Below are 14,465 nucleotides of genomic sequence, written 5' to 3' on the forward strand. Positions count from 1 at the left end.
TGAACTTTTTGATAAGCTGAACATTTCCTGAAAGCTTATTTCTTTCTACTGAATTCCAGAGGGGGTAAATCCTATTACACCAAACAGCACAGGTTAATTTAATGGAAAACACTTTGAAATAAGCCTTTACCATCTGTTTTCACCTCTAATGGCAAATCAAAGAAGAACAATTCACACTTGTATCATAAAAAAATGCATAAGTGATTTAAATAGATGTGTTCTTTGATGAATACAACCTGTGTCTATTTGACTTTCTTCGCCTTTTATCTAATGCAGGAAGTTCTCCTTTTCTAATGTAACGCTTATCTCTGCAGTTGAAACCACCACAGTGTAAAAAGAGAACATGCACAAAGTTACTTATATAAATAATTCCTTCCAATGTTGAAGTGAACTTCTTCAGTAATTCTAAATTGCCTCTGTGCAGCAAGTGATCTTAACACTAACTCCCTTACTAATAGTTCCTCTTATTCAGCCCTTCTCAAATTGTCCAAGTGATGAGCATAAAGGAGATGGAAATAATGCTTGGAAAGGCTTGGAAATAATGTTCTCAGACAGCACTTCAAGTGAATTTTTGCTACAGCTGGAGGTCTTCTGCAGTTGAAAGCTTGTTTTTCCCTCCCTCCAAAAACTATGTCCCTGCAATGTGGTTGAACTTACTTTCCATTTCTTAATATAAAAAATACATGGTCTTAGATCAGCTATATACAAAGAGAATGACTTAAACTCTAATGCACAGAGGGAAAGGAAAAGTTTCCAACTGTAAACAAAAGACCAAGCAGAAGATCAACACAGCCAAGCAGCATAAGAAAAGTGAAATGGGTGGGTAAAAGCAGTTTATACAACATTAAGAAACCCTATGCACCATAGTGAACACAATGCTATTGCAGACACTAATTCTCAGTAGGAACTACTGCAGGGAGGTAAAACACAGAGTAGTCATAAAGGGAATTACCTTACATATAGAGAATCTATACAGAAGCTATCTGTTACAGCTGGCACCTCCAGGAGTAACGTGTTGTTAGTGACCAGCAGCAGAAAGATCAGAAAAGGGAAAACAGGTGAAGAGGTAAGAACAAAAGATAAAATACTCTACAACATTCAACACAATGGAATATCACAGCTACCACTACAGTCCCAACAATCATTAAAAGAAAGCAGCACCATTCTTATTGTTTACTCCAATACTCACAGGGGGGGAAAAGAATCCAAACTATGTTGCATATTTCTTAAATAGTTGCATATTTTGTTATATAGGAGCAGAAGGCTTTTAAAAGAGAACGATAACCTGGCAGAAATCCCCCAGTCAGTATGTGGTCTAACTCGATCTTAGTGGTAATCTACAGAACATTAATTATTTAAATAATTTCATTTATATATTTCAAGTATCATGGATTAGTTTCAGTATCTTTCAAGGACGTGTTACCAGGCTCAGAGTTTAACATTTCATAGTATAACTTCTTGCACTTCTGTCAACACACAGTAATTTAGAACAGATAAAAATCTATTGCACACCATTTACAAGTTAACATCCACATAGGCGCCTCTAATGCATAAAATCTTAGAAGAGAAATTAAAGGGACTTGTTTTTTACTCTGAAAAAAACCTGAGGTTACTAACCTGAAATCCCCTTTATTGTTCACAACCCTCTCTGGAGGGCAGTACTGTGCAGAACTTTCTAACACCACAATGTCTACTGTCCTGGTGTTATTCCCACGTCTGGTCTGTACATGACAACCCCAGTTTCCTGTGGAGCCAGCCTGAATGTTTGAGATTGTCAGTGCACTGGAAAGATAAAATAAAAGAATAAATCAAAACAGTCTTGCAATAATATTTATATAAGCTTCTACCAGAAGATGAATTAAGTACAGAAAGACAATGGAAGAAAAATCAAATTACATACAGATATGAGTGATCTTAGAAAACCAGAGCTATTTACATCTCAAAGTACTGTAATTAACCGAGAAGTATTTACTATTCTTTAGGCTTTTAGTTTTGCCAAGGTAGGAAACAAAAAGAACAGCCACAGGAACAAGTCCTCAGACTTCAGAAAGAAGAGAGAAGTCCAAATTCCTCAAATGTTATCATTGCTATTCAAGACAAAGTTTTTAGTTGTTTAGAAAGGCCAAACTAAAATAAATTCCCAAATGCATAATTTGCTATAGACATTGACACTCAAATTTTCTAATACAATAACAGGATATATAACCACTCAGTAGATGCTGAATAAGTCAACAATCTGCTGCAGGCAGAATAAATTACACTTATAGATCTCTGCAGGAGAAAAGTATTAATAACTGTGGTGTGCTCAAAAGGAAGAGTAAAGAATCCATGAGCAATTCAGTTAAATGCCTTGTTTCCAACATTTTCGTAATTTTAACATTCCATGAAAACAAACGTATCCTACCACAAACATATTTTAAATTAATGCATTGGGTGAAACTTGCAGAAAATGAAAACTCAACTGCAACTTCCTCTAGCTAATCCTATTTTAAGCATGTAGGTTTGACCTACCAAATGTCTAGACCTCCCTCCTCCAACTTTATTGTTAATAGGAGATGTGTGAAGATTACTTCCCTACGAGCGATGTTTCTGTGTACATGTTCACTCAGTGAGGATATGAGAGGGCCTTACTGGTTATAGTAATAGTCACTAAATCAGAGCAGAAAGTAAAAAGCAGGAAAATAAATTTTCTCACTATGGATTCACCTTGCAATCAATGAGCAGTTATGAATCATGTTTTTTTCAACAAAAATACCCTGGGACTCATCAGTTTCCACTATCTTCCCATCCTGATACCACAAGACTTGCATGTCTTGATCAATATATGAAGCCATACATTGGAAGGGTAGACTGTCTCCTTCAAAGACCACCTGACGATGAGATGGAGTCATATAGAAAGATGGTAATTCAAGCGGTGGTTCTAGAATTCAAGACATAAAACCACAATTAGCAGCAAGAATTTGTTATAGACCTAATTTTCAAAAGAGGAGAAAGATATAAATAATTGATACTCATTTAGTGTATGTCAATATTGAAAAATACAAATTATCATCATATTCTTTTTCAAAATATGTATTCCTTTAATGTAATATATTTCAAGGCTCTTTTCTAGCCCATATGTAAAAGAGTGGAAAATACAAATTTGAAGGAAAAACATAATTATGTATTTTAGTTCTTCCCAGTTTTTCACTTGGACTTCAAAATCACCGTAATATATGAGTTTTTATTTTTACAGTTAGAATAATTCCAATATAAAAAAAGAAGTTATGCAGTCGGTCATGGTTTCGTCACAAAAAGAAGGCTAATCAAGAATAGAATCACCACACAGGAAAGCAGCCCGTAAATTTAAGATTCTTTTAACTTCAGAAATTTGGGGTTAGAATAATTGACATATCTGAAATCACACAGACCTAGGAAAGAGATTATCAGTTTCTTATTCCTTTTATGATGTTTAGGTAAAGATCTCTGAAAAACACAGATAAGCAGGAAAGAGGAGTTTCTCGAGAGAGTTATTTATCCTTTGTTTCTACAAACTAACATTCACCATCATCAATTTACTTATTATTTATTTCCAAAAGCAAGCAATAATGAATCACAACTCAAGATCAACCTTGGAAAAGGATTCGTTATTACCACTGTCATTTAATTGCTGAATTTTAGGGAAATGAAATAAAGCAAAAAAAGTAGGCTCAATAATAATGCATTAGAAAACAAATACCAGTTGCCTGGAGTGCTTACCACAGGTGAGAAGCTCCTGTTTAACACCAGTCACTGTCTGTGACTGAAGTGACTTGGGATAGGCACATTTAGTCTCACGTACAGTTATGTTTCTTTCCTTTAACCACTGATGCATCCACAATATGTTGCAATCACAAAGAAGATAATCAGTCTGAAATTCTCTGCAACAAAACACAGGCATTTACAGTGACAAACTACATAATTCTGAGGTCTGAAAGCTTAACTTTAACAGTTGTGCCACGCCTCTCATTGTCACCAGGAAGGCAACAAGCAAGTCTAGACTACAGCGGATTTGCCTACCTTTACCTACTGGAAGTTACTCTAATCCTCTGCAAGCTGTATTCTGAGAACTAAAGGACATATTCCCTCAGAAAAGGAATTCTCTCCATAAATATGAGGAATATCTAACACCAGTACAAGAAAATAATATTAGTAATTTCTTTCATGGAAAGTGTTCATGCAACTTCAAGTGAGTAATAAGAAAGAATTGCTTGAATGTGCACCGTCATAACCTAAGAAGACACTTCATTGCTTCAATGTAGTGATCAAATGCTTTAGCAGTAAAATCAACTGAAATAAAAAGAGCTCCTCAACTATTTCTCTTTTCAGAAGCACTATTCACACAATTTCATTCTGCTTTACATGAGAATCATAAGGCTTTTAATTGACTCAGTCTTCTCTATATAATTCAGTACTTTCTAGTAAAAAGACATACTAAATCCCCTATAGATGTTAGCTGAAGTCAGCTAAATAAAGGGATTAATTAATTAATCTGTTCAGAAATTAATATTTTATCTGTTTAGAAACAGCCAAAAATGTAGCAAAACATATGGCTATGTCTACACTGGTTTTTACCTCCAGTGAAAACATTTTCTTTCTCTTTTTGCAGATGTTTAGAGGATAACACATCACAAGCAGAACACTACAAACACTAAATCAACATTCCTTTGAAACCACATTTGGTGTTTCTTCACATGAATTCCTCCAGATCAGCCATTATTTTAATAATAGTAAGTTATATCCAGGTTCTCTTGTCATTTCTGTGGTGTAGCTGGATAGTAACCTTTATGCAGACAACTAAAATATTAGGAGCAATACCTTATCAGCAATTAAAGGGATGAAGGGAGGGAAAGAAACATTCTCCTTTATAAATATAAACAAGAAACTAACTCAGTGTCAAACTTAGAAGCCAAAACTTTTGATTAAGTCCCAGAACAGTGAGCCAACTGTCATGACTACCAGGAAAAAGCATAAGCTACTCATCACCAATATTTTTTCATTTACTTTCTTTCTTACTCAAGATTACAACTCATGAAACCATGAGAGATCAAAGGAACATGAGGCTGATATTTACCCACTGTTATGTGTAACAAAACTATACTGTTCATCAAGGACTAAGATCTTGTTAGAAGTATTTGATTATTTTGTTATAAATGTGTAAAATGCTATTTATTTACTATAAATTAAAAAATTATACATATAGAATAAAACCTTTGGAAGCCCAGATGAGAAAATGGCTTTGTTTTTTCAGAATAATGTAGGACTAGATGCAGCAAGTACTTACAGAGACTTTAGTGAACCGAGATGATCAAATGTTCCCTGTGTAAGTGTAGAAAACAGATTTCCAGAAAGATTCCTGAGAAATAAAAGTATGTTCACGATTTCAACTCATCCTCAGACAAATGACATGTGAAATTAAAATCTTCAATATAACTCTATGTTTAAAAGGTACAAGGTACTATTACAACACTATAATTAGTTCACAAGACCATAAGAGTAATAATCAGGTCTCAAGAGCCTAGCAAAAATCTCCAAATAAACTGTTCGCAAATACTCTTCGTTTAGGTGAAGAATTTTAAGATTGGGAAAAAAAAGTAAATGCAGAGACTTTACTTTTATTTAAAGCATCAACTGGCAGATGTTGAGCACAGATTTCAAGAAGTGTAAAATTAATTTTGTTGTTCACAGCGAACTGCTGTCGTCCTATTAACATGCTCTAAGAAGCATGTTCAATCTATCAGAATGCTTTTTTAAAATATTATCCATACCACTTTCTACATATAAGTGAAAGCACTGTATGTAAGAAACTAACAACCAGGGCAAACAAATATTTCATAATCTTACATGTTATCCTCTTAAAGTAAATGAAGGACTTCAAAACATGCAAGACTGCCAGCAAAACAGACTGACAGCTATGCCACTGTAGAAGGCATGGACACTGAAGGAGTCTACAAGGCTGAAATATTTTTTTTTTTTAAATATTTTGTACAGTCTCCTAGTCTCCATCCCAGCTACACAGTTTCTAAGAACTGGATAAGGGCTGCAAGGCCAACAGATCACTGAATAGCGTATTTTGGGTTGGCCCCAGCACTTGTTTTTAAGCTTGCTACTGAGTCACAAACCACAACCATGGGCACTGGCTGTCTTTCAAGAGCACACTTAAATAAACTACTCCCCTTGAAACAAAGAAGGTTAACTTACACAAGACTAAAATTTAAGTGTATTTATATAAGACAAATTATACTTACAATCTAATAAGGTTTACAAGTCCTCTAAATATATCTGCATTCAGGCAGCCTATTCGGTTATTAGTTAAGTCTCTATAAATAGAAAAAAGGATAAATTGGAACAAGCTGGTTTATTTCCAAATGACATACAGTCTGCTAATAGAAGCATTTGAACAAAAATTCATGAGTAACAGATTGCACCACATGCATATTTGGTCTTTCTCAAGAAAACCCACAAGGTACTGCTATATGGGTGTCTACACATGCACACAGACTCCTTAATCCATCTCTTAACTAATTAGTTTGTCCATATACATTTCAACAAGTCTAGACTTACTAATAAATTCCCTTAAAAAGGCTTGGCTTACATTCCTACCTAGCAAATTTTCATATTTGTATAGTATTTATATGTGTGTGTATACACACACACAGCGAGTACATCACTTAATTTTTAACGTATCAGAGACCTATAATAGTGCATTTATTATACATAAGTAAAACAATTTCTATAATTATACTTCAGTAAATACTTAAAAAGTTATATATTTTTCAGTAGTATAGGTCTTGAATCAAATTCCCAAAAATTCTTAAAATAATAAAAATTAAGCTTGCAAGTAATAATGATCCAGAATTGGTTCTTCAGTTTTACTTTTAAGGTTTTAAGAAGTGCAATTATCAACATAATTTACTTTTAAGTGAGCCAGATCATCCGATCAGTTACAAATTAACATATATACCCTAAAAATTTAAGAAACAAACAGGGCAGGGGAGGTAGTACCAAAAATCACTAACATTCAAAAGGCATAACAATATTACATAAATCGGAAGAGTGTTTAAAAAAAGGAAAAAAAAAAAGCAACAATGCTGAGTTTTTGTTTTTCAAGTTTGATCTGGTACAGAATTTTTACAGCCAAAGCATAAATCTCCCAAAAATATGTTAATGGGAATGTTGGCAAAACCTTATATAAAGCAGCATAAATAGTGCTGTAACTTCAGCGTAGTATTAATAGCAACTCTATGTTCCACAGTGACCTTTGGAAAATAAAAATCATGAGTTTAACATTCAACAAAACAAGACTTGATGAAATCAAAGCTCTGAAAAAATGTCCACCCAGCGAGGCTTCAAGCCACTCAAGTACAAAAAAAAAAGAATAATACAAGCAACTGTCAGAACAAGGGAGGCTGCCAAGCCACAAGCAGCGGATGTTCTTCAGTCATAAGGCTGAAAGCAGACTTTGTTTTATACATGCATGTGTGTGATATAAAAAATATGTATGTTTACAAAAATTCAGAATTTTAGAAGCATACAATCTACTTAGGCGGGTGGAGGGAAACAGAAATATACATAGCTTACTTAGTAAGTTTGTAAAAGTAGAAAAAGCAATTTGTAACAGAACGCATAGGAATGTAACTTGTTAGGTAGAAACAACTTGTAACAGAACAGAAGAATAGAATTGCTAGGTAGAGGCCATTAAGGTAAGATATATATTGTGAAAACTCAGTAAAGCAAGACTCAAGTATTGTAGAAAACCAATAAAGCAGAACCTTTTATTTAAGGAGCCAGCAAAAAGTAGGCTCCTGGTTTTGGCCAGAACAAACTGACCTGAGAGTTAGCCAAACCTCCACTGCACCTGCCCAGAGACAAGGTCAAAAAGCATCACCTGAGGAAGACCCCTTACTTCACCAAGAAGGCCCCTGCCCAGGGCCACCAGAAGGCACCTGAGAAGACTAATTATAGTATGAAGGGCAAAGAGGTGGAGAATGGGCAGGGAACGGGCAGGCAGGGAGGTGTGAGCTTGTGGGATCAACGTGTAGTTACACCTGGCACCTGTCTCACCAGGTACACATGCATGGTGGAAATATCCCCCATGCATCCCAGCTAGAAATAAAACATACTTGCTTTACAATTTTAATTGCAAAGTCGTTATTCCACAACAACATGTGTATATATTAGACAGCGCATATATATATATATATATATATATGTACACACACACATATATATATATTCAACTTTTAATAAACAGTAACTTTGCTGTCTGAACTTCCAGAAGCTAAGACTTACTCTCTCTGAGAAGTTTTTTATTTGTTTTGTTTAAACTGACTAGCTAGATATACTACTTACAGTCTTTTCAAAGATGAAAGCCCCAGAAAAGCTCCTGGATCTATGGCACTAATAAGATTGTTCTTAAGATCCCTGTGGAGAAAAATTAAGACATCGCAAAAATTACACTTTAAAACAGAGATATTTTTAAAGATACATGTAACTTGTCTCAATTTGCTTGAGAACATCAAAGAAAACCCCACCCAAACACAACTGCCCCCCCCCCCAGCAAACAAACCAAAACCAACCAAACCACCCCCCAAAAAAGCTCAGAACTAAACACCAAACAAAAAACCCAACAACACATTTTTACTTTCTCTAACATAGCATCTTTCAAAATTGGAAAAATCTGTATTTTAGCTACAAGGAGGAACAGAAACAGAATGTGTATTCCATTAAACATTCTATCAGTTCATATCACATGAAATGATATGGCCTCAAAGATACTTTGCCACAGTGTGAACAGTTCACAGCTATGCAGGGTGACACTTGTTTATTACACAGTATGGTGACACTTGTTTTATTACACAGTATGATACTGTCTAGCACATGTTGTCTTCTGTAGCCTATCCAATTTTCAATACTTCAGTAGTGCCAAAGATGTACCAAAAAAAGCAAAATATGATCTTGAAAATACACTGAAGACCCAACACTGAAATTTTCCACTTATGTTGCTGGCACAATAGCAAAGCTCTCATTAAAAATCCCAAATACAGCTGGTGAAAAAATTTCAGAGCAAATTTCTACACCTTAAGTTTACAGAGACTATAAGGAGAAATGTAAAGTAATCATTAAATTAAACTGCTTTATTAATTGTACAAGTGATATAGGAGTTTTAACTCCTAATTTGAGATATTCTGCAGATACAGCTTAATTTCAAAGGTCACAGAAAGCAGCTGATAGCACTTATACAATTTTGAACAAACTTTATCACTGCACGAATGCTAAAATTACTTCCACCTCCCTAGTCACACAAGATTTTTACTTTACTACTATCTGAAACTTACTATATGTAAAGTTTCCCATTCCTTGGTCATATCCAAACATTCTAGATTTGAAAAGAAAAATAGTACTTGCATTCAAAAGCAGTGATTAAATTTGCAAGAGTAGAAAAAAGATCTCCTACATCTACCATAGCATTAATAATTCTGCTTGAAAGAGAACTGTACAAGAGGATTACATCTACCATCACACACATATACATGAGTAGAAATATAATTCATCCCAAGATTTCACAACAGCATTTCCTGCAGACAGATTAACAAATCATGTACAACAGACAGCATCATGGATCATGCTGGAACGCTCTACCTAAACATCTGAAATACTTGAAATACATTAAATTCACCTTGCAGTAAATTAATATTCATCTACACACTTCTGTTAACTTTATTTTCTTCCCTTGCTATGGCAGCTGGAACTGCCAAATCCTTCCAGTGCAGTAGTACCAGGAGCCTGAAGAACTGGCTCTTTCAGGCATATAAACACCCTGGTATACCAGATCATGGCAAATCTGAGACTAATAAAAGGTATTCATCACTCATTTACCGTCAATGTTTGAAGTAAGGAAGAAAAATTACACTTACTGTTCATATTTCAAATTTTTATTTAAAATCATGCAACTCCCACTTAAAACTTTACTGTTGAAACCACTGAGGGAGAAAAACCTCCACAACATGCCTTGGAAATCCACTAGTCTAGACTATCAGGGCACTTTGATTTCACTCCATAAATTCAAAGAGTACTCTCTGATACACCTCTTTCATAAATCCACTGCAATAGATTCATATCAGTGAATGCCCAAGTGTTAAGACTTTTCTCAACCTACAACTACAACAGATGGGGAGTCTCTGGTTGGGCTTTTTTACCCTTTGCAGTGGCAGTCCTTGGGTAGGCACTAGCTGTATATCAATCTACCAAAAAGTATTTGCAGAGGAAATCTGTGAAACAAAAGAGATACCAAAAGATCTCAAAATTAACAGTGTTGACATGTCTAGCAACTCTTCAGAAACAGTGAAAGATGTTAATGCAACATAGGCTGGTACAACTACCAGGATTGCAGCATGTAAGACAGCCTTTAAATGAAGGAATTACAGAGGTGATTAAACCAACAAACTTGTATTTCTCACATAAAAGAGAGGTGGGGGAGACAAGGAAACAACCTTACTAGAAAGTTGTGTCTGGCTTTAATGTTTTTGCTGCTTTTAACACCAATGAATACATTAATATAAACTGTATTTTAGCTTTAGCAAGAGGAAATTAATCTTTTCAGATGTTGATTTTTTTTTGGCAAAGCTCAAACAAGATATATCTACAGATACATATTTGTCCAAATGGAAGAAAATCTCTCCAAAGGAAATGCAGAAAAGGAATTGAGTTGTACTAACTTTATCTTCCATCATCAAGAATCCTTCTAAAAAACAAAACAAGGAAAACAAACCAAGAAACCCCAAACCAAAAAACCAAAACAAAAAAAAACATGCCACCCCCCGCCACAAAACCCAACCAACCCACCAAAAAAATGCCAAAAAACCAAACAAAAACCCCCACCTCATAACAACGCAAATCACAAGCCAGGTAGTAGAGCAATCTTACACTGAAAATCTAGTTAAAGATTCTTAATTTTCTCCTAACTCTAAATAACACTGTAAATGAGGGGTTCCCCATATTCATCAGTGAAGGCCACTAACAGATGTTAAGATAGTAGAAAAACAGGTTCCAAAGGATGTTTTGAGGTCAGTCATGTACTCCAAATTCTGGCTCAAATTACAACTAAATCACATCAACTGCCCCACTGTTACATCCAAAAAAGGCCTGAAAGAAAACCTCACAGGATGCAGATTTCACCATCACATAGCTCTGTTTAACCACTCTCAGGACAGAAGGTACTGTTCTGTCAAATTGGAACAGCCCTTTATCAAAGCCATAAATAAGTGGAAAAATACCAACTCACCAACAAAATTTTTTTTGCACTTTATGTTCTTGTTAAGATGTAAAAAGTATCTTAATGAAAGATTACTTATATTTAAATACGGTTTTCTATGCAAAAATACCCTTTAATTTTATTACACTTTGTAATGAAACATTTCAGTAGCCAATTACCTATGTTTTAAAAGTAGATGTATACATACTTAAAAATTTACTGTTTTCTGTCTCAGCACAATGAAGACTGTCTTAATTATTAATAAAGCACCCTGCAGTCACCAGCTATGCTTACACATACATATTGACACGTACACATTATTAAGTTTTCTTACCTATCACTAATAAATTATCTTTGCTTCCTTAACACTACTTGAAAGTAAATGTTAGACAGGAAACAAGTCAGCTACCATGGACTCTTCCTGTATGAAATGCTTTCTCAAGAGGGAAATGAAGGAAGAGCACAAGGTAAGAAATTACAGAAATAGTAATTTCTGTAATAGTAATAGTTATACATTACACGCACTACAAAGTCAGCCTATCCTTTCATTGGCTCTCTGTGGTGTACATTTTTTGTGGGCAAATCAAACAAATGCTTATGACTGAATTTTTATGTTTCCCAGTACCATCCAATGGATCAGGTTGAAAAGGACTACAGTGGGTCATTTGATCCAACCTCCTTGCCACATGTAGTCATCCCAGAGCACACAGAACAGGGTTGCATCCAGATGGTTCCTGAGTATCTCCAGTGTGGGAGACTCCTGGGAAAGCTGGTCTATCTCCTGTCACCTGCACAGTGAAAGAAGTTCTTCCTCATGTTCATGTAGAACTTCTGTGCATCAGTTTCTAACCACTGTCTCTTGTCCTGTTGCTTGGCACCCCTGAGCAGAGCCTGGCTCCATCCTCCTGCCACCCTCCCTTCAGGCACTGACAGACATTGATGAGCTCCCCTCCCATTTGTGTCTTCTCAAGGCTGAACAGGCCCAGCTCCCTCAGCCTGTCCTTGTAACAGAGATGTTCCAGTCCCTTCAGCATCTTTGTCCCCCTCCTCTGGAGCTGTCCCAGGAGCTCCATGTCTCTCTGGTACTGAGGAGCCCAGAACTGGACACAGAACTCCAGATGCCCCTGAGCAGGGCTGAGCAGAGGGGCAGGATCAGCTCCCTCAGCCTGCTGGCAATGCTCTCCCTGATCACCCCAGGGTACCCCTGGCCCTCCTGGCCACAAGGACACTGCTGCTCAGGGACATCTTGTTGTCAACCAGAAGCCCCAGGTCTTCCTCTGCAGAGCTGCTCTGCAGCAGGTAAGTGCCAGCCTGTGCTGGTGCTTGGGGCTATTCTTCCCCTGGTACAGGATCCTTTGCACTTGCCTTTGTTGAATTTCAAATTAATATGAAAACAAAATGGAGATTAAAATACTTAGCATCTTTTTATACAGACACTTTTATTACTACTTAAGACATTTGTTAAAATTTTTGACCTGGTTTCTCTTATTTGCATACTTTTTTCCTATAAGAATAGATGTAGACAAAGCATAGTCATTTTCTACTCTAATTAACATACATTTCACTTTTCAGTAAAATTAAACTTCTATTTTGGTAAATTTATCACCCTCTTTACAAAATAATGCATTAGCAAATTCACATTATCATAAATTAACACATCTGTAAATATTATTATTTCTTAAAACTATGACTTATTATGTCTACCTGGGGCCACCATTTTTAATGCATTTGTTCATTGTTTTATTTGTTGCTTGTATGCCCCAAAACTATACCCCTTTCAATAGTAACACAGAAGAATTATCTGAGGTGGATGAGGTCAAGTGATAACATGTTTGAGTAAAATGATAACCCGAAGTGCAAAACAAGTTGCCAGCTACAAATACCATGTCCCCAAATTTACCAGAAAAATTAATACAATGACAGAAACTATTTAAAAATACCCACATTTTCATTAAAATTTTCAAGAACTGAACAGGAGAAAAAATGTTAGTATGTTAACAGATGAATTATAAAGTTGTCAGTATTGATTAAAATTCAATCAATTATTATGCAGATATATGTTCCTAACATATTCCTCTGATTTATTGTTCTAAAGGCTTTATTGAAATATATCACAGAATCACTAGGTTGGAAGAGACCTTCAGGATCATCAAGTCCAACCCATGCCCTAACACCTCAACTAAACCATGGCACTTAGTGCCACATCCAGTCTTTTTTTAAACACATCCAGGGATGGTGACTCCACCACCTCCCTGGGCAGACCATTCCAATACTTTATCGCTCTTTCTGTGAAAAACTTTTTCCTAATATCCAGCCTAAACTTCCCTTGGTGCAGCTTGAGACTGTGACCTCTCATTCTGTCACTTGCTGCCTGGAGAAAGGGACCAACCCCCACCTGACAACAGCCACCTTTCAGAAGTGTAGAGAGTGATAAGGGCACCCCTGGGTCTCCTTTTCTCCAGGTAAACACCCCCAGCTCCCTCCGTCGTTCCTCGCAGGGTTTTGGATGTGCTCAAGCACCTCAAGCTGCGGGGCCAGATACGAACACAGCCCTCAAGGTGTGACCTCACCAGTGCTGAGTACAGGGGAAGGATGACATCTCTGCTCCTGCTGGCCACACTATTCCTGATCCAGGCCAGGATGCCCTTGGCCTTCCTGGCCACCAGGGCTCACTGCTGGCTCGTATCAACACATCTGTAATCTCTACCTGAAAATCACTACAGCGAAATGGCAAATGTTTTTCCTATCAAGTGTAACATCACAAGGAATGAACAAAGAAACATGAAATGCATACAGAAACTCTCTCTCCTAGTAAGCAGTAAAGTGACAATCATACTGTCTGAATTAACTATTTAAATACTGAAAATTTATTTATGTTATCTCCATTACATCTCAAATGTGGGGAAAGGAACTTAGCTACAAAGCACAAAACACTCACAAGGAAACAAGAGAAAGTAGGAGTAGTAAGACAAAATAAAAATAAGCAAGAAAATGTCAAAAAATGCAATTTTCAAGGCATGCAAGTTATCACAATGAACATCAGGAAAATAATTTGCAACTATTTAACATAATGTGAATGTCTAAAATAGCTACTGTGACTTTCAACTGTTTTTCCTTTCACTATTTATTATCTATTTAAATCTGAAAAACTATTTTAATTACAATAGTAGTTTCTGTCCAAGGTCACAAAACA

General features: G+C 36.0%; 1 protein-coding gene across 1 annotated transcript in view; it reads right to left on the reverse strand.

The window, feature by feature from the left end:
* ADGRA3 (adhesion G protein-coupled receptor A3) overlaps positions 1-14,465 on the reverse strand; it is a gene marked incomplete at its 5' end in the record, with an annotated part of 54,132 nt that overhangs the window by 23,364 nt on the left and 16,303 nt on the right. Inside the window, 6 exons of the mRNA XM_084204310.1 lie at positions 1,618-1,782; positions 2,707-2,920; positions 3,739-3,899; positions 5,303-5,374; positions 6,267-6,338; positions 8,371-8,442. Coding sequence (XP_084060436.1) covers positions 1,618-1,782; positions 2,707-2,920; positions 3,739-3,899; positions 5,303-5,374; positions 6,267-6,338; positions 8,371-8,442 — 756 coding nt within the window. The remainder of the gene's footprint in view (positions 1-1,617; positions 1,783-2,706; positions 2,921-3,738; positions 3,900-5,302; positions 5,375-6,266; positions 6,339-8,370; positions 8,443-14,465) is intronic.

Source organism: Fringilla coelebs (assembly GCF_963513975.1).
Source record: "Fringilla coelebs genome assembly, chromosome: 4".
NCBI classification, from domain to species: Eukaryota; Metazoa; Chordata; class Aves; order Passeriformes; family Fringillidae; genus Fringilla; species Fringilla coelebs.